Here is a 27,654-nt window from a genome sequence, read left to right on the forward strand (position 1 = left end):
AAACATCTTCCCACTTGTTTCACGAGTTGCAGTTTTTCTGGTGTACCAGTGACCACTGAGGAAGAAGTCTGGTAAGAGTTTTATAGAAGTTACTGCGTGATTGGCTGAAGACAAACGTTCATTGTAAAATCTTGTCAGGCAAGGTGATAGAGTAGGCTGTTTGGCTAAATAGTATTCTGTCTCTGTGCCATCTTGAAGTACATTAGTTCCATTAGCCTCTGAACCTGGACTGTTAAACAGATCAGAAGGGGCAATGGTCAGTCTATGACAAGGGTGCCACTTCCACATACACCCCAGTCTCAAAGCCCTGCTTGAACACAAGGTCCAAAAGTTGGCCAGATGCAAGAGTTATCAGAAATTAACTAGGATACTCCCCTGGTAAAGTGGATCTTAGTGGGGTAGACCTTGATCCAGCAGTGGACTGGAAATGCATGATTAAAGAAAAACAAAGAGAATTCCCCTATGACATCTTGACCTAACCCAAAAGAATTATCTGCATGGACATCAATCAGCATCAGTGACTCTTTCACTACCAGGAGTCACAGTCAGCTCAATCAGAGACCATCATGGTTGGTGGAGCAATAGGGTTTTTTGTACAAATCCCCTCTTAATCCCAACCTGGAACTCACATGCAAAAGAGAGACAGTCAACTGGAACTAGTTTTGGAATGATAGACCACCTACATTTGAGGCCAGATGCAAATATGATGGCAATGCTACTTCCTGATTCTCCTTTTTTTATGCTGAACTGAATACCCAGTTGGAGACAACTGTGCCAGCACAGGCTTTGTAGTATCATCCAAACAGCTTTCAGACAGAGGCCTCATCCTTTATTCAGTCATGGTTGTTTGGAACTTTGTTAGCCATATAGACAATGTATATGATCTTGTAGTATGAACTGACAAGCCTGATCCCGATCATCTGATGCCCACATTCCTGAGAGAAAACTGCAGGCAAAACCAGTGGAACAAAATTGCACCTTTCAACCTATGCTCATTATGCTAAAACTTGGTAATATCATGCCTTGTCTTCCTCTGCCAACCACAAAAAAAGGCTCAGCGATCTAAAGGACTCAACTCTTTTTAAGCAGCCTCTTCGCCTCGTGAGACCTCTGTACCCGTAGCACATAGTCATTCACCACACTTAGCCATCCTAAGGAATATGAGTAGAATTCTTTTTAATGGATCTAATATTTTAAAAAATGAAAATATACATAAAAATGTTTTTTTCTCTTTCTTTCTGTGCTCCCTTTTTCTAGGCCTGAGACTAGAGATTATAATTTTGCAATGGCAAGTATGTTCTCATAAACACACATTACTGCTGCTCATGTTAAGGGTCTAGCCTGCAATGGGAGGAGCAACCTCATCTCCTGCTGTGCAAAACATTTAAAACATCAGAATTGCCATATGGAACAGACCAATGGTCCATCTCATCTACTATCCTGTTTCTGACAGTGGCCAATGCCAGATGCTCTGAGAAAAAGCATAAAACCTCATAATGCACAAAATGGTATATTACTGTACCATGAGGGGATATTTCTTCCTGACCCCAGCTTGTGATCAGTTTATGCTCTGGAACATGAGAATTTATATTCCTTTTACTTCTTAACATAACTAGTGTAACTGAAAAATCCATTTTTCTCCTATAAAACAGCTTTCTGTTGCAATGCTACTTGGCAGGCATGCAGGGTATTCAAAATATTTGTTTGCCACATTTTCAATAGAGGCCAGAATTGCCATTTAAGAGACCAGTATGTGAAAAGGTCTTCCAAGAAATGCTCAAGGTGCCCTTCAGAATATGACTGAGAAGTTCTTTGACTCCCTTGTTTTTGTTTATCAAGAAGAGAGAATTTGAGCTGTTTTCAAATACAACTACTAGTTTCACCAGCACTGTTTCACCACTTTAAGATTTAAACTGCCTTCATTGAAAGATATGGCAATTCCAATGAAAGCTTGCCCTATCTTGCCCTAGTGCTATGAAGAGATTTCAAAGACTGCTGCAGTAATCAATTCTTTTTTGCTTGTATGGGTCTTTGTTGAAAATCAGGGCCTCTCTGCCTTGCCATAAGAAGTTCAAAACGGCTGCAAACACTTTGCCATTACCATTATGCACTCTTTCAAAGACAATATCCAGATTTGTAGTCTAGTCCTGTCACTACTAAATTTTTGTCCTCTGGTTTATCTGCTCCTATAGCATCTAAAACAGTAAACTGTTCCATGTTCAAAGATACATGGTCGGATTGTTCTCCGCACTACCCTCCCCTTCACATGACTCTAACGGTGCAAAAGGGCCATAAGATCAGTGTAATTTATTCCCACTTCAAAATCCCTTTACACTGCCACAGCAATGTTAAGAGGCGCTACTGCAAATCAAATGCCAGCTTTTAGACTTCAGGCATGGCTTGAGATAGGGCTGCTGAATCTACACTTTGGTTTTCTGTGCTTGCTCCTTCATGGCATCTACTAATGCCAGAGTGATGGACATATCCCACCTTGTGTCCTATTTTGAGGGGCAAAAGTGGTACTACTCTACTCAAACTGTGTCCACAGTTTATAATCCCAAGCTCCTGTCATGTCACTAGAGTTACTGGGTGAGTCTACTAAACTGATAAGCAGTGAAGTAGTTAACAATCCTGATAATAAAAGTGACATCTTTAGGCTGTAGAGTTAGCCTATTTTGATGAAAAGGAGCAGGCACCCATATGGTTCCACAAAAGCAGAGGTATGAGAGGGGACATTGTCTGACCTTCATTTCCAGTCCTATATCAGTTCATGTTTGGAATTAGATCCCTTTGGAATAAACATAAAGGCTAGGAAAAATATTTTTAAAATTCAAGTTTAAATTATGCAGAAACTCATGCATCTACCAAGGGAGAGATCCAGTAAAGAGACCACTATGATCCAGCTCAATCAATCACTGTCTCTATTTGCATGCTAGCACAGACAGTGAATAACATTTTTCTTTTAGAGATCCTCAGAGCCCTGAAAATGCCACTTCCCACTTTCTTTTCCCTGCAAAACTTTCCTGCTGGCAATGAAGGCTGGACATTTTTATTTCTGCAGTATGCCTGATGTTAACCAGTACTTGCTTTGATCAGAAGGAATTTCAAAGAGTTTCCTCTCTCTAAGTGCCAATGTTGCCTTCAATTCATCTGTCTATCTGTCTGGTCAGTTTTCACCATGGCGTCTAAGTGTAACATCTAGCATCTGACACGTTGCTAACATCTTGTGGCTGGTAAACCAGGGTCTGAGCTCAGGGGTCAAATTTGCTGCCACAAAACTAAGATTGGTTGCTTACACTTTTCCTGCACTGCTCTACACTGATAGTGGCAGTATACAGAGATACTTCTTGCTCTGGTGACAAGTTCATTTGCATCCTTTTTTTTTTTTTAAAGCCTTGATCACAGCCTGAGCCAACATGGATAGAACCCATATATACCACAGTAACAGCCTTTGCTAAGGCATTTATTATGTTGGCAATATCTGTCACAAAGAAACAAACTTTAATCTGGTTGTCAGAATCCTGTGTAATGTATGTAGCCCTTTTCCCTGGGGCCAACACATGAGAAGATCTGAGATTTGAACAAGAGTGAAAGCAGGGGCAGGATTACTAGAATGAAATGAGTGTCAAAGTGCTGACATTGATAGACAAGGGGATGAAGAATGTATGCTCATCCATATGTCCAAGGTATGATAAAATATCCAGACCTGAGGTGGTTTGATGAAATTTTCAACCCCCTTTCTGAGGCACACTCACGCATCCTAGGTAGCAGTCCATGTCTTTGCTAAAATGTGGTAACAAGTTGGCATATAGTTAAGGAAATCATGCATTTCTACACTGGACTGTGACTGTAGATCAGAATCTATCATAAGAGGGTATTTGGGATTGTGGTGGGCCTGGTACCACACTACCCCTTTGTGGCAGGGGTGGGATGGGGTGTCAGAACCTCACCACTCACAAGATCACATGCCCGCCTCTCTGTGGGCAGCCGGTTGCGGCCTAATGGCCTCCCTCCACACAATCACCCCTTGGTCAGGGTAGTGCAGCCTAGCATCCAGAGTCCATGTAACTCACCCCCAGCGTCAGGGCAGTGTGGCCCAATGGCCAGGGTCCACATAACTAGCTCCTTGCATGGGAACAATGCAGCCTAATGGCCAGAGTTCATACAATCCCCCTCGCAAGCAGAGTAGTGCAGCCTAGCAGCCAGAGTCCATAGGATTCCCACGGTGCGGGGGGGAGGGATGGGAGGGGAACCAGGCCCACCCTCTCCACCAGGTCCCAACCCAGGGCGCTGGTAGTGGCAAGTTCCCCTTGCCACCAGCTCGGCAGGTATCCACCTGCAACACACCAAGCATCTGTGTGGCTCTAATGCTGTTTGCCTCTAAAGTTCCCCTGGGTCAGTTCCTACTATAAACACCAGGTTCTCCACTTTGGGTGGTCCTCCAGTCTGTTCCCTTCCTGTGACATACTCCATCAGAGTATCAGGGTGCACCCCGGCTTGGCTGGCCTCCGCATCCTGGTGCACCAGCTATCCCTCCTCAGGAGCTGGCATTGTGCTTCCTTCCCCTCTAGTAGTCAGCCCAGACTGAACAGCTCTGCAGGCTTTTATACCATGCTCCAGTTGGAGCATGCCCAGCAGAGCTTCTGGGGCGTGGCTTCCTCTGCTAGGAAGGAAGGGTTAACCCCTGCGGTACCAGTGCGGGGCCACTCTGCCCTGTCACAGGGATACACTACATATTTTAGCAAGAACAACAGAAAATTATGTCATCAGATAGTGTATTATGAAAATGGCTAGCATAACTACTTGTTTGTTGTACCTCTTTTCCCTGGTCTATATCTTTTAGATTTTGAGATCTCATCACATTATAGGTGCTACTAGAAATAAATAATTAATAATCAATCCTCCCAATCAGATGTATTGTTGCTGCATAAAAAGATATGATGATAGATATTTGGGACCAAATTTTCATGCATGCGTATGACTCTTCATGCAATTTTGTGCCCACAACAATGAAGTCCCAGCTAAAGATAGGCTCAGTATGTTGACCTTCTTTCTTTATTTGGATGCTGCTCTAACAGGTACATTGGAACAAATCATTTTAATCTGTATGCATATGACATTTAGGTTCCAAAGTGGAGCTTTGAACACCATGAGACTCCTAATTCAAGTTCATCTGTACCTAATAGTATCATCTTCACAAAACACTTATAGCAAATAGGCCATTTTAAAATACTGTGTCTGTCTTATTTGCTGCAGGTAGTCAAGCAGTCTGACTGTCTAATGAAGGCATCTCACCAAATCTCAATATCTGCTTTAAAATATTTTATAGAAAGGGAACATAAACATCTGTAAGACATGAACATTATTCTATTATTTACCTCCCTTTTAAATGTAGTGTCTTATTCTGAGCACAGCAAAGGAATCCACCTGCTTTTCCATTTAAAAAAAATATACTTTGCAAAATTCAGAAGCTGCATCTATGCCAGTTACTGCATTATCCCCCTGAAGAGAGAACAGATTGGAAATTTAAATAAATAGATGGCAGTTATAGTAGCATGAACTAACTGGGGACGCATCTACTGCAAGATTCAGGTAACATCAAGCTTGTCAATCTCAGCCTTTGAACATAGTTAGAAATATAAAAAAATATTTAATTGCTTGCAAAATAGGATATTTTACTGAGAAGAAATCCACTCTGTTTTCATTATAATTCCATACTTCAAGCTAGACTTTTAAGCCTTGCAGAAGTGGTGCAGTTAGCCAAAGGGGGAACCTAATGAAGTTTAATGTAGTAGAGACCAAAATTAATGCATCAGAAAGGAAGTCAGTTCCGAGCTCCTTCTAATGAAACTGCAGAGTGTCTAATGTAGTTGCTACTGAAATAATTGTGAGGCATTTTTGCATCCTATTCTTAATTATTATATTCCATACAAAGAATATAATAGGTTTCAGCATTTTTATATCAAATCTGTTCACTCACCATTCCTGTGTTTATTTCAGAGTTTTTCCCTTCCTTATTCCATATGCCATTGGCATCTGTTGTGAGACATATATCTGGCTAGATTTAGGGGTGACCAGCAGGAGCTGTTGTGAGAGCAATGTTGCCTTTTGATACTGAAATTTAGGGTGCACTCAGCTATCAATGGCTGGGTAACCCAATTCCCTGGATACTCAGTACGCCTAAAATAAAATTACATTTATTAAGTGTGTTCTGAGTGTGGTCCTGACTCACATGATCCATATTACATCAAAGGGAATTTAAAAATGTTAATGCAACATAGCTGATTAAATGTACAGCACTGCCAAATTACTCAGTTATAACTGACTAGGAAACTTCAGTTCACGGATCTAAAAGTTTGTAGTACGACTTTGAGAAATAGGGAGGAAACTCAATAATCTCATAATTACATTTTATTGGAAATAATAGCATCAGCAGAACAAGATAATGAATTTCTGTATGTAGCACAGAACACCCACCTACGGAAGGATCCTCTGTGATTTGAATTTGGAAGAGATTGATTAGACAGTTTGGAACGATTACATTTGGGATATCTTTTAGTAAGTATATTTTTAAATTTTTAGTTTCAGCCACAATATGTTATTATGTAAAAAGTTTCCTGGATATAATATATAGTTAAGATTATTCAAGAAAAGCTAAGATGGATGATTAATCATTCTTTAAAGTAACCCTTTGGCACTGAGAATTGGGATTCCCTGATGCCAACTTATTATGCAATGCCATAAGGTTTAAAATGCTCTTAATTCCAAAATGGCCAGACAGATGTCTGAAGTATGACACAGTTATATACAGTATATGAGCAGAAAAAAACAAGATTTTAATAAACTTAAGACTTAGGTTTCTAGATCAGTGGCGTACATTGTCTGCAGAAGAGGAGCTTAAGATAAGAGGAACATGGGGCATAAATCAGGTACCAAACGCAGTGTATGATGGGAAGTAAATTATTTCTGGTGCGTGGAGGATGAGGATTGAGTCTGTTGATGAATAGGGTTATTAAACCTCTACCCTAGCCTGACTCACCTGCATAAATCATGTATTTTGACTTTCTTTTACATGGGCTCAAACTATTACATTTTAGAAATATAAATTACAGGTAGATAAATGACCAAGATAACATAACACATCAATGGCAAACCAAGCCAATGAATAGGTAGCATACCTCCCTTCCCCCTCCGGACCATTTGGCATATTAAGGCAGGTCCCCAGTGCTGTCTAAGTTATTGGCAGGGGCTTTGGCAGCCTCAGAGCAGCCCAGACTCTGGACAACAAGCTGGATGCCATAGCCCCTTTCCCCTGGGTGCAAGTCCAGTGGTGTGCTTGTTAGAGGTGCAGCAAAGATTCTCACCCTAGAATAGAGTACTATAAATAAGGAAATGACAGGAACATTAGAGTGTCTGAAAGCCTCTCTCCAGCATGATCAGAGTATCAGTCTGTCACCATAAAATGGGTAAGATTATAAGAACTATGGCCCAGATCCTGCCAGTGCTTATTCACAGGCTTAACTTTGCTGAGATGAGTACTCATGAAATTTCAGATTATGCCGGGGCAAATTCTGCCCACAGCTACAACAGTGTAAACTGGAGAAACTCTATTTACTGAAAGTAGGATTTTTTTTTAATTTATGTCTCTGCAATGGTTCTTAGAGTACCCAGCACCTTGTTATCCGCCTGCCTCCAGCAAGAGGAAGCCTTTCTTGTGGTAGCTGGGTGTCAGCTCCCTGGCACCACTAGATCTTCAGCCACTCAAACACTCTCCTCTAGGCTTATGTCAGCCTTTCCTTCGCCATGTACATTAATAATAGGTTCACTCTAGTCCCTGAATCCCTTGGAATCATTTCCCCTGTAATATCTAGCTCCTAATACTGGCCACTCACAGAAATTCGAGATCCTCTTCACCCAAAGGTGAAGCATACCCCAATTTACCAGTTTTACCTGAAACCACTGCTCCTGTAAACCATACAGCTCTTGTGAGCACTTACAATAAAACAAAAGAAAGTTTATTTAAGAAATAATGAAGATTTAACTAGACACAAGAAAGAGTGGTGGAAACAAGTGGTTCCAATACACAACAAAATCGTAAAACATGAACCTGAGCCTACACTTATCAATAATTATGTTTCCTAGCTAATGAAGTAGACTGTCCCCCAAAGTTCAGTCTGTTGCAGAGGTGACTATTTTTCAAGAGACAGGATCCAAATATTTGTGAAAGCACGCTGGGGGGTTTTCTCAGTGAATGGATCCAGAGTGCCTTTCCTTACATTCTGTTATATTGAAAATAGCCCTTTGTTTCTATTCACAGGCAGTACAAACCCCTGTGTTCTTATAGAGCTTCTCTTCTACCTTTAAGTGGTTTCAATTGTCCTTGTCTCTGATGGCTTTCCATTGACTGTTCTGGAATGTGTCAAGGGAGACAATTGATTTTTGCATTACCTCACCAACTGACTAATGAGGGGTGTCAACTCCCTTTTGCTTAAATAGTTAATCATCAAGTAAAGTTACATCCTGGTGACTAATTTCTATTCCAAGTCTATAAAGCATACTTTAATACGTTATTCTGTAGATATTGTCCATGTTTACAGCTCACAATGATTATGAGTCTTGACAAAGTTATGAGCTTTCTTAGATACATTACATGTTACTCTTATGGATAAATATCCTGTAAGACATGTTTGATGTAGTGAGTTTGTCAAGTCTGAGGAGAGAGCTGTTTGCAAAGAAAGGGGGCGCACTGCCAATGGATGTCTGTATCACAGCTTCTCATGTTCTATTTTGAGGCAACCCCAGCAGTAGCTGGTGAAAGTTTATGGGATGTTTAGAGCTGATCAAAAACAAGAAGAAAGATTTAAAAATGTTCATCAACAATTGTTTCTCATTTTTCATATAAATATTGCTATGGAAATTTTCAGTCAGCTCTGGGAATCATTTTCTTTTCTTTATTTTTCCTATCATCTCGCTTTTGAGCTAGGATGTAAGTGCCAACTATTTTCACCTGACATACAAAGAATTTTAAAATATCTTATCTCTGGAGACCTGAATGAGTGTGTCCAGAAAAAGACACCTAAACATTTCTAGCAATTGACACCAGGCTAGCTGTCATCAGAAGACTGATAGCATTTAAAAGATACACATCACTACTTTCAATACAACTGAAAGCCTGTGCATGAGTACCTTGTAGGTTTGTATAATTGATGTACTGTCATCAGAGGCATAATTTGTCTAAATGCACTTTAACTTTGGAGACCACATTTAAGTGCAAGAAAATACTTCAATATATGGTATATTTTAATGGAACGATTATATAAAGAAACATACCTAAGAGCACGTATTTAAACAGTGCTCCGTATTTTTGTTGTTGTACCTCTGAGGTGATACTTGTGAACAGAATTAGTTTCTGTCTAAACGAATGACTTTAAAAAGACTGCAATCCAAACCCTGTTTAAATTAGATTTTCTTGTTTTTGTTTTCTCTGGTGGAGAAAACTTTCTACTAAATAAGAATTTACATCAGGTATTGAAAGGTGGTTCTCCAAGTGAACTGGGAATTGCTCAGAAAGAGTTACACTGTGTTCTGGATGAAGAAAATTAATTAAATTAGAGTTGCAATTTGTCAGTAACTGGGTAGTGGAATCATGGATTTGAAAAGTTAGGAATGTAGATGAAATTAGGAATTTTTGAACCTGTAGAGAAAACCTGTTATTAACTAATGTAGTTCTGCTGTGAATGTACTACCCTCTAACGTTTATTAAATTATTAGAAAAATATATCTCCTAATTATGCAACTAGTAAAGTTTCTGATGTTTAATACTGAACATATTTTATTACATAACATATTTTCTGTTTGTGAAGAACCATCAATTTGCAGGCCCCTACAGCTCATTGAGATCGGGGTGTGTTAAAACAGGTTTTCAGTAAATATACGGGTGAGGGAGCAGGGCAGTTAATGGATTGAAGCTGTTTCACAAAAAGAGGGTACATTTATGAACATCTTCTGTGGCCCCCAACTGTGCTTAATAAAAACAAAAGAGGGGTATTTTCATTTATTGTAGGCTCAAAAGCAAAATGGCGTGCACTGGCATGCTGCGCAGAGATTAAAGTAAGAGCAAATGGGAAAATAGTTCTGCAAAACTGCTTTTTAAAAAGTGCATCTAAACTAAATATTTTTGTTCAATTCTGCAGACTGCTTATTCAGAAGTCATACTTGGGTTAGGCAGCTTCTGTGCACCATTTCTCTTAATTTTTCTGTCTGTATTCTTAACCTAACTAGGATAAGATAATTTATTGTAAATGCTATTTTAATATAGGGTCTCACCTGAATGCTAAATTATGAGGGGTAAGATCTGCTGATATCTACAAGGAAAAAAGAGAAGAATCTATTCAATTCCATATACCTTATGTTCAACGTCAGCTGAATTTCCAGAGTTAACAAGCTAGTATTGTCCACAAAATCATGTAGCTTCATGATATTCCTTTATTGTGTAATTGGATTTTAAGACTATGCATGTAAACATTTACAGAAATGATTGCAGGTTATTCTCTATTGACTATATTGTAATTTCAGTAAACACTCTGCTGTAGGGAAGAAATCGTTGTTCCGTTGAAGTCACCGGCAAAACTCCCATTGATTTCAATAGGATAAGGATTTCATCCTAGCTCAGAGGTCCTCAACGCAGTGGTTTCTGAGCTGAATTGAAGCTATCTCAGAATTTTATGAAGAGCTCTTTTAAGGTCTACATGTCTGGTGAGCTTCACTCATGAGAGTGAACTAAGTGCTGGCAGGTACATGTATGTGTATCACAGGTAGAACTGGTAGGTGGCCCCTGCAGGCAAAAGTGGGACAGAGAAAGAGGAGACCACCATTTCTTTTCTTCTCAATAGCCACAAAATAAGTGAAAGAGAATGAGTGTATGGCCCTGTGTGGACGCAAAGTCACAACACACACACAACACAATGCAAATATCAAACATTGTGATGCTTTTATTTTGTGGATTTCTGGGAGTCTCTCAAATGCAAAAAGTCTATCCAGCTGGTAGAGGTTGAATCCAGCTGTTGTAGGTGACAGCATGGTTCAGTGAATGGGGGGCTGAACTAAGAGTCTAGAGACCTGGGGTCTATTTCTAAATCTGCCACGACCTGCTGCATGACTGCAGGCAACTCACTGTACCTCTCTGGATCTTAGGTCCCTATATTCTTTCTATCGTGATTTGTGATCTAGAATAAATAGTCCTGTATAACATAATTATTATTATTTATTTTATTATTTCTTACAGATAGATTGTGTTACCTTACAAAACAATTTTAAAAAATTGCCAGATCTCTCCATGTCATTGGCTGGTTTTAATATTTTCACATATTCATTTCAAATGGCATTGGGCAAAATGTCTGCTTCCTTCCATCCAGAACAGTAGATATTTATGCAGCAGGGGAGACATACTAATAATTTAAAATATATGAAGAAGTAAACACCAAGCATCAGGATGAATTATTCAGTAAATGGACAAAATCAGAAAAAAAAATGCATGTAGGCTGAATTGTAAGGAAGTTTTATTTCACAGTTTACTGGACTTCACTATAAGACTCTCTTGAGGAAGAGGTGGAAGAATCATCCCAGGAGATCTTCATTAAAAAAAGTATTAGATGAAGTACTAGAAAATATACTGTAGGATGAAATTTTGCACTGGAAGGATTAGCGAGCAAGATGGCCTAGTAGATATTTTCCAACTCTAATTTGCATCCCAATTCTTCTGCTTTTACTGGTGGTGAGTAGCACTCTTGCTAGTCTCCTTGAAGCCACTGAGAAGCCTTGCATGAGTAAATTACTCATTTTAAGTAATGATGACAGATTCAGGCCCTTTATCATTATAATACTTGGGTTGGTCTGGTTTGGTGGTTGAGGTTCTATTTTATACAACCTCACAAAAACATAAGAATGACCATACTGGGTCAGACCAATGGTCCATTTACCCCAGTATCCTGTCTTCTGACAGTAGCCAGGGCCAGATGCTTCAAAGGGAATGAAAAGAGTAGGGCCACTATCAAGTGATCCATCCTCTGTCCTCCAGACTCAGCATCTGACAATCAGAGGATCTAAATGTCTAGTGTACATAAAATGCTTCTCCATTCTCTGTTTCTTGATGATCATAAAGTTCAGTCATTATCCAGTAATAGGTGCAAGTAGAGGAACTAAGTGTAGTGGGGGGTCTGTGTCACTGGAAGATTCTGAGTGGATGTATTGATCTGCAGATCTAAGCCCTGTGTTTTGACAAGACCCGCAGAATGCAGAATTTTTATTGTAGACAAATGTATTATTTATTTGCCCAGCTCGAGGTCTTTGGGAATATGTACAAATCTTTAAATGCACAATAGTAAAGGCCAATCAATATGGCCACAAAATGTAGGTATTCCCTGATGTAACTGAAACATCATGCTATAGCCTCCCACATTAAATCCCTTCCCGAGTTTAATGCATCTAGCTCCTCACACACACACCCTTCCCATTTCTTTAGTGCATGTGAAAATTAGGCCACGGTTTTTTTTCAAGGAAGAGAACTATTATAATCACTAGAAGACAGGCTTTGGATGACAATTTATGGAGCTTCATATGATAGCATCAGCTCCCCAGATCTGGTGGAACAATAGACCAAAAAGTGTAACCCAATGTGATACAGTGTAAGCACAACTGATGAGTATTTTAATGTGGCGTAGCACAGAAATTGTATCCTTCCTGGGATATTTATATCTGTAGTTTAAAACCTGTGGTTTGACTGTTCTAGATGACAACAAATTTTCAGAGGCCATCACAGTGCTGCTTACCTGGATTGAGCGAGGTGAGGTGAATCGTCGCTCTGCAAATCAATTCTATTCAATGGTGCAGTCAGCAAATAGTCATGTTCGCCGACTTATGAATGAGAAAGCCACTCATGAGCAAGAAATGGAACAAGCCAAGGAGAGTTTTAAAAATGCCTTAACAGGGATCCTCACTCAATGTAAGTAACTCTTTTTTGTCCAGTGTTGTTGTTGTGATTGTGGTAGTGGTGGTGTGTTTTGTGTGTTCGGGGGTAAGTAGTTATGATAAAGTCACATTCTACTTCATATCCTATTTCATACGCTATAGCAATTTGGAGGAACAAGGACCATTCCTAAGAGCTTATTTCTCAAGGTGAGCAAAGTTTCAGAAGTTTTTCCATTAATAGATTGAGACATACTGTAGGATCCATAATGTTTCAGGAAACTGACCAGACAAAAGTATCCCTAATTTGGAACAGAGAAAGATCATGCTTTACCTGGAGTGCAATGATCTCTTATCTGTGAGTTGTAGAGATAAGGAATTCTAGTTATCTTTGATACCTACAGAATAGAGAACAATCAGAGTATACTTTTAGATTGAGGTTAGGTAAAAATAAGTTATAGAAATGAACACCTTTCAGGGGGTTTATAAATAGTGTGTCAAGGCCACCCCCACAGTAAAGGAACTCTCTGCACCGCTCCGTTGATATTCTGCCAGCATTTATTTGGCAGGTAAAGTGTCTAAAATATTTAGTGCTGGTGATTTTTCCCTGTACAGAAATATAATCAATCAACTCACCTTAATGGGGTTCCCTCATAAAACAATAATCAGGATAATTGCCTAGGGCCCTTTAAAACAATTGTACTTCATTTATGCAGGATTTTAATATGTATAATGCGTCCCCATAATCTTTGTTTTTGATTCATTCCATCTGTACCCAATCCACATGGAAAAAGGCTAGATTCCAATTACCCAAAGTTCCTCAAATAATGGATCTAATTATAGTCACAAAGATGCATCCTGCTTAAGCGTACAAGACAAAAAAAATTAAGAAATTTTTTCAGTCTGAGACCAATATGCTTGTTGCACTTTTGTGTCTTAATTATGTCTTTGGTATTTACATATACATTAACTATATGTATCATAAACACTGTGGGATCATGCTAAAAGATGGAGTTATTATCTGAGGACATGTGTGCAGTGGGTGAGTTTTCAAGATCAGTTAATACCCATGGTAGTTTGGATAGGCAGATCATGTTACATCTCAGTGACTGAGAAATAATATGTGAGGAAAAGGAAAGTGGGCACCGCCACGGCCATGTTGTTCTGGTCACACCAGGTTTCCAAAACTTACATGTACAACAGCTGGTTATAGTATTTAAAAATGTCTTCTTCAGCAGGGTTAAAAATCACCTATTGCCAGCAGTCTGCGCCTTAGTTAATTCCATCTAAATAATCCTGTTCATCACCAACTATTGTGGAACATCTGTCACTGGTGACAGATTGAGAGCCTTGTAGTTGCAGGCTATGTCTACACTACAAACTTTGGTCGATGAAAATTACGTCGGCATAAAGCCCCCGCAATTAGTATATCACTTGTGTGCATACATATTTGGCTCCTTGTGTTGGCAGTGCATGTACTCACCAGCAGCGCTTATATCAATGCACAGTGCAGTGCACCATAGCTAGGTATCCCAGTGTGCAAAGGGAAGTTTTGGCTATGCATTGTGGCGCAGAAACGGGTCGTGAGAGCAAGGAGTCAACTTCCCAATGTGCAACTCTCTCCATCCCAAAATATCATCTATATCCCATAATTTCTTTGCCTCTTTTCAAAATCCCCCAAACCCATGCAGCCCTCCTTGCTGTCCACCATCTCTGACAGAAGCATGGAGCCTGCACAGCTCTGCACTATTGTTGTGAGCGTTGCAAGCACAGAACACACAATCCTCTGGTAGTTGGAGGACAGATTGCTGAGGGACATAACAAGAACCAGCTCAAGGTTGGTGGTGGTGGAGCAGCTGCAGATGGGGAAGGGTCACTTATGGTCCCAAGAAATGAGCACTGACTGGTGGGATCACATCGTAAAGCAGGCTTGAGATGATGAGCAGTGGCTGCAGAACTTTCAGATGCACAAGGACACATTCCTGGATATGTGTGCCGAGCTTGCCCCAACCCTCTAGCTCAGGGACAACAAAATGAGAGCTTCACTGACAGTGGAGAAGTGAGTCATGATTGCACTGTGGAAACTTGCAAAGCCAGATTGCTGCCAGTCAGCGGGGAATCATTTAGGAAAATTCACTGTGGCAGCTGTCATCAAGTGTGCAGGGCCATTAATTGCCTCTTGTTATGCAGGAATGTGACTCTCAGCAACGTGCAGGACATAGTGGCTGGATTTGCAGCAGCATGATTCCTGAACTGCATTGGAGCAATAGTTGCCTTGCCTATCCCTATTTTGGTAGACCACCATGCCACAGCGTGACATCAACAGAAAGGGCTAATTTTGTATGGTTATGCAAACATTGGTGGATCACTGGGGAAGCATCACTGTGGGCTGGTCAGGGAAGGTGCATAACACAGTGCTGTTCAGAAAGCTACAAGCAGGGACTTTCTTTGCTGACTGGTGGATTACCACTGATGATGTTGAAACACTAATAGTGATCCTGGGGGACCCAGCCTACCCTCAGTTCCCGTGAAGCTATATACTGGCCACCTCGGCAGCACCAAGTAGAGATTCAACTAGCAGCTCAGCAGGTGCAGAATGACAGTTGAATGTGCTTTTGGCAGATTGAAGGGACATTGACGTTATTTACTCACGAGATTGGATCTCAGTGAGAAAAATATCCCACTGTTATAGCTGTCTGCTGTGTCCTGCATAATATCTGCGAACCAAAGAGAGAAAACATTTCCACTGGGGTCGAGTGCAGAGGTGGAGCAGCTGTCTGCTGAGTTGGAACAGCCAGATACAAGTGCTATTAAAAGAGTTTAACGCAGAGCTATATGGCTCAGGGAGACTTTGAAGGAGCAGTTTAACAGTGAGCCACAGTAATGCATTGTGGTGTACTGTGCTCTACCTGGCTCTGCTATTTTTGGCCAGTTAGGAACTGTGTGGTGCTTGGTGTACATCTATGAATGTAACACCGTCAATGCACCTATTCATTTTGTTTGTTACGGATCCTATGAGTTGTGTCACACAGTACAGTAACCAGTAAGTGGGTGCTCTCAGAACCGCTAGGCATTCTACAGCATATGTTGTGAACTAATAAAGATGAATTATGTTCCAAACAATAGAATTTTATTTGTAACAAAATCAGTGAAAAGAAAAATCCATACAATTTTAAAGTAAATACACTGAAAACTTAATAAATTAATAGAACAGAACTTTACACGGGGAAAGAGCATTCATGTACATTTTAGCGACATACACCAACTGTGGCTTTCACAGGTCCGTGTAGGTGAAGCTTTGGTGGTCTTTAATCTCCCCACAGGTGGAGCAGTAGTGGTAGTGCAGCAGCCCCGGATGACACGACGAATGTCTGGGGGGAGGCATAGGGAAGTGCTGCACTCGAGTTCTCCATGGACTGCAGAGGGTGGCAAGCCCAGGACTGTTGAATCTGTAGGTCCACAAGAGTCTGCAGCATCTGTGTTTGCTGCCTGAGAAGCCTCATTACGTCCTGGTGCATCTCCCTCTCCTTTTCCTGCTAGGACTCCTGGGCCTTTCTCCTCTTCACTCTTTCCTTCTCTAGGCTGTTTGCAATGTTCACCTTCCAGGCCCTGGGTTCAGGGCCTGATGCTGCGCTGGCTTGCAGGATTTCATTGAACATGTCAACCCGAGTCCTCTTCTTTCTCCTTCATGTCCAGCTCAGGCGTTCTAGATGTGTGGAGGGTGAACCCCTCAAGGTCGCAATGGCAGCAACTGCAGATAAAACACACAGAGGTACCATTGTCTATATAGTCACAACAGAAAGCAAAAGATTCAGAACTCCCCTTCCCTTCCTCCCCTAATGTTTTCAACAACACATTCTCAGTGACTCTTTTGCTTGGGATTACTGGTGCACGGCACCACTCACAGCACCAGCCACAGTGAGTATGGCTCCTGAGGGTAACACAGAGAGCGCACAGCTGCTGCTGGCATCCCAAAGCCACCCAGGCCTATATGCTGCTATCCTGTGCACTGCAATGGTGCCTGCCGAAGTGATCACTGACTGGCATGGGAAAGTGCCCTACCGTGAAGGAAGAAATAAGACTTCTGTCCCTAGAAAGCTTTGGGAGAAGATTGCAGAGTGCCTCCATGAAAGTTTCATCGAGATTTCTCAGGAGCAATGAAAAGCAGATAGCAACTCTACCTCTCTTCATTGTATCTTACCACTTCTAGTACAAATAAATCAATAAAAAGTCGTTAGCTGCACCCTGTTAAGTTAGGGGTCTCATCACTGTAGTGAGAAATACATAACTTGCCCTCTTCTAGAAGTGAGAGGAACTGTAGTCTGTTGTCAGGGGAATGTTTGACCTGAAAGGCCACCAGCCTAGAAGTAGTTGTTGAAGTCAGACATGGCTAGCAGAGCCTGGTGATTGGTGATGCGGAATTGTAATCCCACAGAGAAGACCTTTCTCCCCAGGAGGTCCAGTCTCTTGGAACTCTAATCTGATGGGCTAGTCCTTAGGTACTGTGACCTATTTCGTACCACCACAGAGTTTGGAGCAAGGTGGGAGAACAGAAATTTGGCTCCCTTTGCTGGGATGAAATAGCCGCTCTTGGCTCTCCTAGGTATGGGGGCACAGAATGCTGGGATGTGCCAGACCAATCTCACTGGTTCCAATAAAATCTTGTTAACTGGGAGGGCCACCTTACTATATGCTATTGCAGAATCAACCTTACACTGGGGTGATTTTCCTAGGCCCATATACACAGGTTTTGTGGGCACAGCACACTACTGAGGTGATGTAAAATGGCCACATCAAGCCTGAGGATCTAGCCCCATGAGCACTGTATTTATTTGTCTAGGACAAAATATGAATTTACATACATGTTAATTCCATGGTTACTTTTAATTCTTTGAAAGAGAATTAAAAATAAAGTTTTTTTTTATCCACTACTATGAAGCCACATATTTAAAAAAAGAAATGTGCTCCCAGATGCCATACACATTTTCAGTCACTGATCAAGAGCACTAGAGAAGGCTGGGAACTGGAATAAAAATGGCAAACATTTTCCTTTTGATTTATTGTCACAATTCCTTTTTCAGTACAAATTTCTTACCAGCTCTAGTGAAGACTTTTTCAGTGAGTTATAAATAATATTATATTCCTAAACCTTTGGTTATTATTATTAACTATAGTCTAATTATATTGTTGTTGCTAATTAGAACCAACCTTATGCTAGGCACCTTACAGACAAGTATAAAGAGTAGGAGTAGAATTTTCAAAAGTGTCTATGGGTATGTCTACACTGCAATGCAACCCATGCTTTAGCCCAGGCTCAAGGCTAATGCCCCCTTGCATCTACATTGCAATTGTGCTAACCCAGAGCTCGGACCCAGGGTCCCAGGACTCTGCAGGGCTGGAGGGTCCAAGCTCAAGTCAAACAGGGAGCCACTGTCCGAGCCCTATTGTTTTTCAGTGTAGCCGCAGCCCCACTTGACTTAGGTCCCAAGAATCATCCAGATGTATCCCACAATTCCATGGAACAACTTCCTTAATCCTCTCTATCCCAACAATCTGCAGTCCACTCTATTGAAAATGGAAGCCGCCCCTCCCCTGACTTGGCAAATGGTAGCAGCTCAGGTCAGTGTTAACCCATTCTGTTCTGATCACCAATCGGCAAGCACACTATCAGGGAGCCTCCTGGGTTTGCAATGGAGAGTGAACCAATCAAGCCTTCTGCAAAGCAAGCTGCTTCCTGGTAACATGCATGGTGGGCAGTAAAGTTTTCCCATGGTGCACCACTTTCCTAAGACTGGAGCAAAAACATTTCGGGTATGTGGGGGCACCAGGAACTCTGGGATATGATTACTTTGACTTGGGTCTGCACCCTGCAGTGTGGATGCCAGGGCCGTAGGTTCAGAAAATTCTTAACCTAGAGTTAAAATACAATGTAGACACTCAAACTCAGGGTTCCCTAATACAGGTCAGCTGATTTGAGTCCCACTAACCGGACCTTACGTTGCAGTGTAGACATAACCTAATCAACTCAGCAGTCTAAGGTCATTTTCAAAAACAATTTGTTGCAAGTCAACGAGAGTTTCTCTCAAGGCCAGATTTACAATAGTATTCAGGCACCTAAAGATGCAGATAGGCATCTATTGCGATTTGCACAAGTGCCTAAGCCTTTTGGGCATCTAACTCCGACTGAAAATCATAGGAACTAGGCACTAACCTCCTTAGGCACTTTTGCATATCTATTAAGTGCTATCTGCATCTTTAAATGCCTAAATTCCTTTATATATCTGGCCCCTAAGTCAATTTTGAAAATGGGACTTAGGCCATTATGTCACATACGCAGTTCTGAAAATTGTACTGAGGTACCCTACCCTAAATTGCTTATAATCTAAAAAGACAATATGTAGATGCAGCCTATGGTGTGGGCAGCAAAGTCACCTAGCTTATTGGAGCCACAATTTTTGAATACATAAAAAAAACCCTCCATTTTCTATGAGCTATACTGCTAACATTGCTTTAGAATGAGTATGAGGGAGTATAGGCCTCTTGGGGAACGTGTGCTTTGGGGAAGGGATGAATGGTGAGAGTGTGGAAGGTCAAGGAAGGAGTGCTGCATATATACAACCTCATGGTAGGTGGACACAAGAGGTTGTAAACTCCATATAGGTAGCATGCTTCCTGAGAAGAAATCCCCATGAAGAACACATATTGCTAACACTTATTACAACAATCTGTAACCCACTAAACCCCCATTTTTGTCCTGTGACTACAGAGGTGTTAACAGGCCACTCCATCTTGAATGGTCCCTGACATTAGGTGCTAAATACTTATGCTAAACTATCTATTCAACCTTGTATTTAGCTGTGACACTATTATTACCTTTCCCAGTCCTGAATAAGAGCTCTGTGTATCTTGAAAGCTTGTCTCTCACCAACAGAAGTCGGTCCAATAAAAGATATTACCTCACCCACCTTGTCTCTCTAATAAAGAGACTAAGATCATCTGTAGAACTTTAACATGACCAGTAAATTGGTGGTTTGACAGCTATAAAACACTCTGTTTTGCTGCACCTTAGAGACTCTAACTACTAACTACTACTACTAACACGGCTGTTACTCTGAAATCTGTTTTGCTGATTACCCTGCCATAAACATCTGATCAGGCAATTAATGTATGTATTGAACACTTGACTCAAACATTTAGGTGTAATCCTCTTGCTAATCTTTCAAATACCTGCAGTCAGAAGCTTGTGTCAGGGATTTCATTACCTGTAGTTCTTTGGTGGCTGGGCCATAAGCTAAAATGTTCTGATTGCACTAGTCCTTGTCAATAAGAAAGTATTTTATATTGAGACTGACATGCACTCTGTATATATTTGAGACAAATGCACTTAAACACCATTTCCTTAACACAATTCTCCACTTCTTGCGCTATTCATTTTTCCTTACTATTTTGGTACTTTTAAATCACCTCCCAGGTTCTTCCTTTACACTTCTCTTTCAGGAAGATTTTTCAGCATATCCTTCTTACAAGTACTGTAATGCTGATATCAATTGACAATAACACTATAGTATTACACTAGTGTAAGCTGTTGTATTTTAGAATCTCACTGGCTTCACATAATTTACTAGATAGCACACCTATTCTGGATAGCTATGCTACTTGATGGTATCAAGTTTAATTTCAGATTTTTGTTTACAAAGAGTGTTATACTGATATGTATGCACACATACATAATGTTATGTGCATGGGAATGATGTAAATGAGACAGAGAATATTCCTTAAATCAACTGTGAGATATGCAAGTTCCTTGAAAGGAGAAACCTGTTTCACAGTTCCTTGTTTAGCGTTCTCTGGCTTACTATATATATGTGAAAAGTGAAACATTGTCCATCTGTTCATAAAGAGTTTGCAGAGAATTTTAAGAAGACATGTTAATGAAATTAATGGGGCATATTTACAACATTGATAAAACAACAACTTGGAACATCTGAAAAGCTCATAAATTTGGTATTTATAAATTGTGATTGTGGCACCTTTACCCAACTATATCTTTTCAGAGTCCTTGCCCCCAAATGACAGACCAGCTGGGGGCTAACTTCCTTCCAGATACTGTTGAGAGTTTGTCAGGGTTGTGTAAGCCTCATCCATTGAAAAATTTACCCACACCAAAGCCAATTTTGCTTTTAAGGAAACATCACAATTCTGTACATGGCAGGAACTAACCGGACAGTAATACAAGTCTCACCTGGGGCCTGGTTTACACTACAAATTTAGGTCAACATAAGCCACCTTGCGTCAACCATGTGTCTACACTTAAATTTGTCTCCCACTGAAGTAAATGCCCTTACATCAACATAGCAATGTCACCTCCCCAAGTGGCGTTGAGCCGTGGTTGATGTAGAGGTTGATGCAGCACAGGTGTAGACACTGCATTACCTATGTTGACCCTAACAGTCCTCCAACAGATGTCACAGTGTCCAACACTGAACACTCTGGTCACAATTGTGAACTCCACTGCCCAGCGGCCCCTTGAATTTTTGGCTAGAAGCCACTTTTGACATCTTAGTCAAGACCCACTTACCATCTCTGATGCCACTTTCCCCTTCTTTGGTCACCTTTGGGGGCTATCTTACACTCTTCTCCCTCAACTGGGAGCTAATCATGATGGACAATTGGGGATTGGAGATTATCCATCAGGTATCCTCATAGAGTTCCTCTCCTTCCCTCCTCACAACCCCCCTTCAAGGTCTCCCTTTGGGGACCACCCTTACACGGTGAGTCTTCAACAGGAAGCAGAATCCCTATTACACTGAGGGGCAATAGAACGCAGACAATGTACAAGTGGGAGTCCCCTTCCCTACTCCCACTCCCAGTGTGACCATCATAATAGATGCTTCCCTTCTGGGGCGGGGTACCCACTTGAACTGTCACACTGAACAGGGCACATGCACCCCACAGGAGGCCAGACTACATATCAACATCCTGGAGCTGTGAGCAATCCTCCTTGCATGCAAGGCCTTCCTCCCACTTATTCGCTCCCTCCACATCCAAGTTATGTCAGACAGTATCACCACTGTGGTCTACGTAAGCAAACAGGGAGGAGTGAGGTCTCTCCCACTTTGTCTGGAGGCAGTCAGGCTTTGGAACTGGTGTATCTGACTCAGCATGGCTATCCAGGTGGCATACCTCTTGGCTATTCACAACTCCTTAGCAGATAATCTCAGCAGGCACTTCTTGGCAAACCATGAGTAGGAAATCCATGACTCTGTTCTGACAGACATGTTCACACAGTGAAGCAGAAATTTATAGGACCTCTTTTTATCACAAACAAAAAACTCCTCCTAGATTGTTCCGGGGAGCCATTGGCTGCGACTCTCAAGGTGTAAGGTGGTGCTCTCCTATTATTGTGGGCAAACGATTCCAGATATGCCTTTCTTCCCATCTCCCTGCTTCAACAGGTCCTGGGAAAGAGACATCACAACAAAGCCAGTGTCCTTCTCACTCCTGTCAGCATAGAGCATCTTCACCAGACAGGCTACTGTGGCACAGCTACATCGGTGCAGCTGCACCAACGTAGCACTTCTAGTGTAGACTAGCCACTAGAGTAGAAAAGACTTGGCTAGGGCCAACTAGCTGGCTAAATGGAAAAGCTTCTCTGCCTGGATACAGCATAATCAGTCTTACGCAGTCTCTCCAAGCATCCGGGTCGTTTTAGATTAGCTCCTGTCTGTAAAGAAATATGGTGTTTCAGTCAACACATTATGAATCCACCTTGCAGCCCTTAGAGCCTTCCTCCCTCCAGTAGATGGGTGCTCTGTCTTTACCAACCCAACTATAACACGATTCCTGCTGTCAAAACTTACTAGACCTCTATTTGAACACTTAACTCTTAACACTTAACTTAACTCTATTTGAACACTTAACGATATGTTCGATGTTCGATGTTCCACCTATCCATGAAGGTGACATTTCTAGTGGCCATCACGTCAGCCAGGAGGGTCAGTAAACTGGGAGCCCTCAGGTAGACCCTCCATGTACAGTATTTCAAAAGGACAAAGTATCCCTCCACCTTCACCCTAAATATCTCCCCAAGGTTGCCTCCAAAATTCACCTTAACCAGTATATTCATTTACCTGTCTTTTTTCCAAACCCCTACGCTTCTCCTGAAGAGAAGAGATTTCACTCTCTTGACAGCAGGTGTGCACTGGCCTTTTAACTGCAAAGAACCAAACCCATCAGAGTCTCCAAAATTCTTCATCATGATAGCAGAGAGATCCCATGGTCAAGCTATATCCCCACAAAGGATTTCTAAGTGGGTTTCTGGCTGCATTATCAAGTGATACAAGCTAGCTCACATCCCGCCTCCCGATGGTATAACAACCTACTCCATGAGAGCACAGGCTGCCATGGTAGCATCTCTGCAGAAAGTCTCAATACTGGATATTTGCAGAGCTGCCACCTGGAGCTCCATACACATATTCGCTATGCATTTCATGTTAGTTCAGGCTTCAGTTGTGGATGCAGTGGTGGGATTGGCAGTGCTGCATGCATCTGTGTTGCTGGCTTACTCGTAGGCACCTCCAGTCTGAGCACTACTTGCCAATCACCCACATGTGGAATACACAAAGAGACCAGCACTCAAAGAAGAAATGGAGATTACTTACTGTAACTGGAAGTTCTTCAGGATGTGTGATCCCTATCTGTATTACCCGCCCTCTTTCCTCTCTGCTTCCAGTCTGGTTGGATTCATGGTAAGGAGTGGAACTGAGGGGCCAGCAACTTGAATTGCCTCTTATAGCCTCACTCAGGAGCCCAAGGAGATCTACTGTGCATGCGTGGGCCAGCGGATACCGCTTGTTAAAATCTCTGGACTTGGCACATGGTGCACATGCATATCCATGTGTGGAATACAAGTAGGGCCCACACATCTCAAAGAACTTCCAGTTACAGTAACTAACCTCCATTTACATCGCATCCACTGATTTTGTTCTGTGCATTTTGATCATATCTGGAGAAATGGTCCATATAATCTAGAGGCAGAAACGACCTATTAATCTTCGAGTCACTATCTCCATCTTCACAGGTTTCAGAGTAGCAGCCATGTTAGTCTGTATCCGCAAAAAGAAAAGGAGGACTTGTGGCACTATAGAGACTAGCATCAGTGGAAAATATGCATCCGATGAAGTGAGCTGTAGCTCACGAAAGCTTATGCTCAAATAAATTTGTTAGTTTCTAAGGTGCCACAAGTACTCCTTTTCTCTCTATCTTGTTGCCAATGCAAGATTATTTCTTACAATGTATTTTCTACTCTGTTGTCCAATCTGTAGGGGTACCACCACTTCTTTTGAGATACTGTTCAACTTCCCAATAGCTTCCTATTTGCTCATTTGTTTCTTTATGATGTATAATGAGAGACTGAAAGGTGGGGGGGGTTGGTGAGGGCGGGGGTCATGTAGTTTTTTACCATAGAAATATCATGAATGTCAGCTTTGATCTTCCCTGGCCATTCCCTGGGATCTTCTGTATATCTCAAAGGATTTATATTGTTAGTGCTCTCACATTTTAATGAAGGGGAATTGAATGTCCTTTCTCAAGGAAATATCGGTGTTAACAAAGACACATTCTAAACAGTCTGGCTGAAATTCCTTTCCCCTCTCAATTGCTCAACTTCCTTGTGATATGATTTCTTCAGTTCTAAAGTCATCAGAGTCTTCCCAGTTAGAGAGGACCTGAATTTCTAATGTAAAAAACCAAGCAATAAAACCCCAACCAAACTTAAATAAAATCCTTCCAGGCCTTCTTCATGCATAGTAAAAAGGGAATGGGCCCTGTTTTTGTTTTGTCCCATTTTCAGGTTACCTTTAAAATGTGCTCCATTATTTTACCAGGATAGAAGTGAGACTCATGTGTTGGTGGTTACTGGGATCATTACCTTCTTACCTGTTTTTTTTTTTTTTTTTTAATATCAGCTCTGCAATTACTTTTCCCCACAATCCATTAACTAGATAGTATGTTCCATGACTTTTCAGAAATACAGTCAGTTCCACTACAGGTACAATAGGTTTGCTAGTTAAGTGTCTTAGCATCCAGGAAGTAGATCATCCAGATCTTTTTTTTAAGTATTCATACTTTCCTAGTATTCCCTTAATTGCTTTCTATTGGTAGCTGTTTTAAAAAAGGTTTTCCTTAATTGCCCTGTCTTCTTTATTCCTTTTGCCAAAGACTAATTTGAAAAATTGAAATAGCTATTTCAGCAATTTTTCAAGCCATCATTAAGCTCTTCAGGGCAGGGATGGTCTCATATGAACTGTTTGTATAGTGCCTAGCACAATGGGGCCTCTTGTCCTTAGGTGCTAATGGAATACAAATAAAAAAATTAATCATTAATATAATTATCCTCTGGTACTTCTTTTTCCTTTGATATATTTGTAAAAGACCTTTATGATCCATTCAGCCCCTTGGGCTGGCATATTAATTCAGCATTTTATTTGTTTGGTTTTTTTCTGATAACTTTTTTAGTAAGCCTTAACTGAGTCTCTATATTCTTTCATACAGATATTTTTTTAAAATGTTTTGTCCAAAATGCTGTTGCAATGGCAGAGGACCTATTGTAGGATGAATAGATGTAGGTGTGTCCTGTGTTGTTATTGTTCCTTGCCACGTTTTTCTATCTACTGTATAACCATGGTCTCCACCCCTAATGTTGTCTGATGGCTCATTCCTTTGTCATAGAATTATAGAGTCATAGAACATTAGGGTTGGAAAAAGACCTCAGGAGGTCATCTAGTTCAACCCCCTGCTCAAAGCAGGACCAACACCAACTGAATCTCCCCAGCCAGGGTTTTGTCAAGCCGGGCCTTAAAAACCTCGCAGGATGGTGAACCTCCCTAGGTAACCCATTCCAGTGCTTCACCACCCTCCTAGTGAAATAGTTGTTCCTAATATCCAACCTAAACCTCCCCCACAATTGACACCATTGCTCCTTGTTCTGTCATCTGCCACCATTGAGAACAGCCGAGCTCCATCCTCTTTGGAATCCCCCTTCAGGATTGAAGGCTGCTATCAAATCCCCCCTCACTCTTCTCTTCCGCAGACTAAATAACCCCAGTTCCCTCAGTCTCTCCCCATAAGTCATGTGCCCCCTAATCATTTTTGTTGCTGTCTGCTGGACTCTCTCCAATTTGTCCACACCCTTTTTGTAGTGGGGGACCCAAAACTGAACACAATACTCCAGATATGGCCTCACAAGTGCCAAATAGAGGAGATAATCACTTCCCACAGTGTGTTTCATCCGTCTTGGATTCCTTTGTTTCTCCAGTACTGTGTAATTTTAGTCCTCGTCGAAGCGAAAAGGAGTTTTGCTATTGATTTCAGTGGAGCCAGGATTTCACTAATAAGACTTCTCACTATTATTTTTATGTATTGTTTTATATAGGCCTATAAATGCACTTGGTGCTTTACAATCAAATAAAAGAGTTAGCTTCTAAAGAGTTTTCAGTCTAAGGCTTCAGTTCAGCAGTCCGTCCCTAGTCATCTTGATCTTGTAAGGTGTTCACTTCCATCGGAGTTGAGGGCACTCAGCACCTAACAGGATCAAGCCTCAAAGCACTGAAGCAATGGCTCAAGTCCCACTCAAGTCAGTGAACATGCTGAAGTGCTTTTCTGAACAGATAAGGAGTTAAGAAGATGTTAAATGCTTTGCTGAAGTGGAAGCTAAATACTGTGCAGACATGATGTGGTGAGTGAAGATAATAAGGAACTGGAGCAGGGAAGAGAGGACAGGGGTTACACCAGTGAGGTAGAGTGAATGGTTTGGTTAGTTGGGCACACTTCATGACTGCTGCACTTTTAAAACTTGATGCAGTTTGTTGTTTATAAATGAAGGACCAGACCCTGCTAATATTACTGGCTGACATGATTAGTGCCCTCACTGGGAACACTCACATTAGAGAGCTCTGTCTGGTAGTAAGTGTTCACAGGATTGGGCCCAAAGGTTGTAGTTTTTTTATTATTATAAAGATTTTTGAGGTGGTGTGAGCAGGGAAGAAATGTGATAGCAAAGGAGGAGAGAAAGGAAAGCAGGAGATGGAGAGGGAGAGGGAGAAAGGATGCAAAAGGGAGAGAGTGAGAATGGAGGCAGCAAAGAAGAGGAGGAAGGCACAGGGTGCATATGGTATGCCCAGGGTGCAGATGGAGACTTGGAGGGGTTTGAGCAAAATGGGGGGAAGCAAATGTTCTCCAGCATTAGAAATTAGAAAGGTTTTTTTTTGGATGAGACAGATGACTTTTTGGCTGACAAATGAGGCCCTGTCTTTTTCCCTCGGCAAAGGAAATCATCTGACACTTGAAACAAATGTACCCTCCTGGTCTTCATTCAGAAAAAGGAGCCTCATAAAGCTGTCATGTTCTATTGCTCTGGTACGTTGTTATTTCAGGAGAGTCCCTACCCAGAGGGGAACCTGTCAGAGCCCAGGAACATTTATGATGCCTCTTCCTCTCAGGACCTCCTCCTGGAGCTCTTTCCTGATGAGATAAAAACACAAAAGTAGCTATGACAGTCTCAACTATCTGCAGAACTATCTGCCAACTACAACAAAAACCACATCAGTCCCAATTATCAAGGAGATCCGCTAATTGCACAGTACATTAGGGATAGCAGAAAATCCAGTCAAGGTGATCAAGATAGTAGCATCC

General features: G+C 41.4%; 1 protein-coding gene across 20 annotated transcripts in view; it reads left to right on the forward strand.

Annotated features, from left to right (window-relative positions):
* Positions 1–27,654, forward strand: part of ENOX1 (ecto-NOX disulfide-thiol exchanger 1) — a 506,538-nt gene that overhangs the window by 384,102 nt on the left and 94,782 nt on the right. For all 20 annotated transcript variants that reach the window (XR_012159113.2, XR_012159112.2, XM_073345396.2 and 17 more), the window contains one exon: positions 12,788–13,000. Coding sequence is in view for 18 of the 20 variants with exons in the window: in XM_073345396.2 (XP_073201497.1) it covers positions 12,788–13,000 (213 nt within the window). In the remaining 2 variants the exon portion in view is untranslated. The remainder of the gene's footprint in view (positions 1–12,787; positions 13,001–27,654) is intronic.

Source organism: Lepidochelys kempii, chromosome 1, assembly GCF_965140285.1.
Source record: "Lepidochelys kempii isolate rLepKem1 chromosome 1, rLepKem1.hap1, whole genome shotgun sequence".
In the NCBI taxonomy this organism is placed as follows: Eukaryota; Metazoa; Chordata; order Testudines; family Cheloniidae; genus Lepidochelys; species Lepidochelys kempii.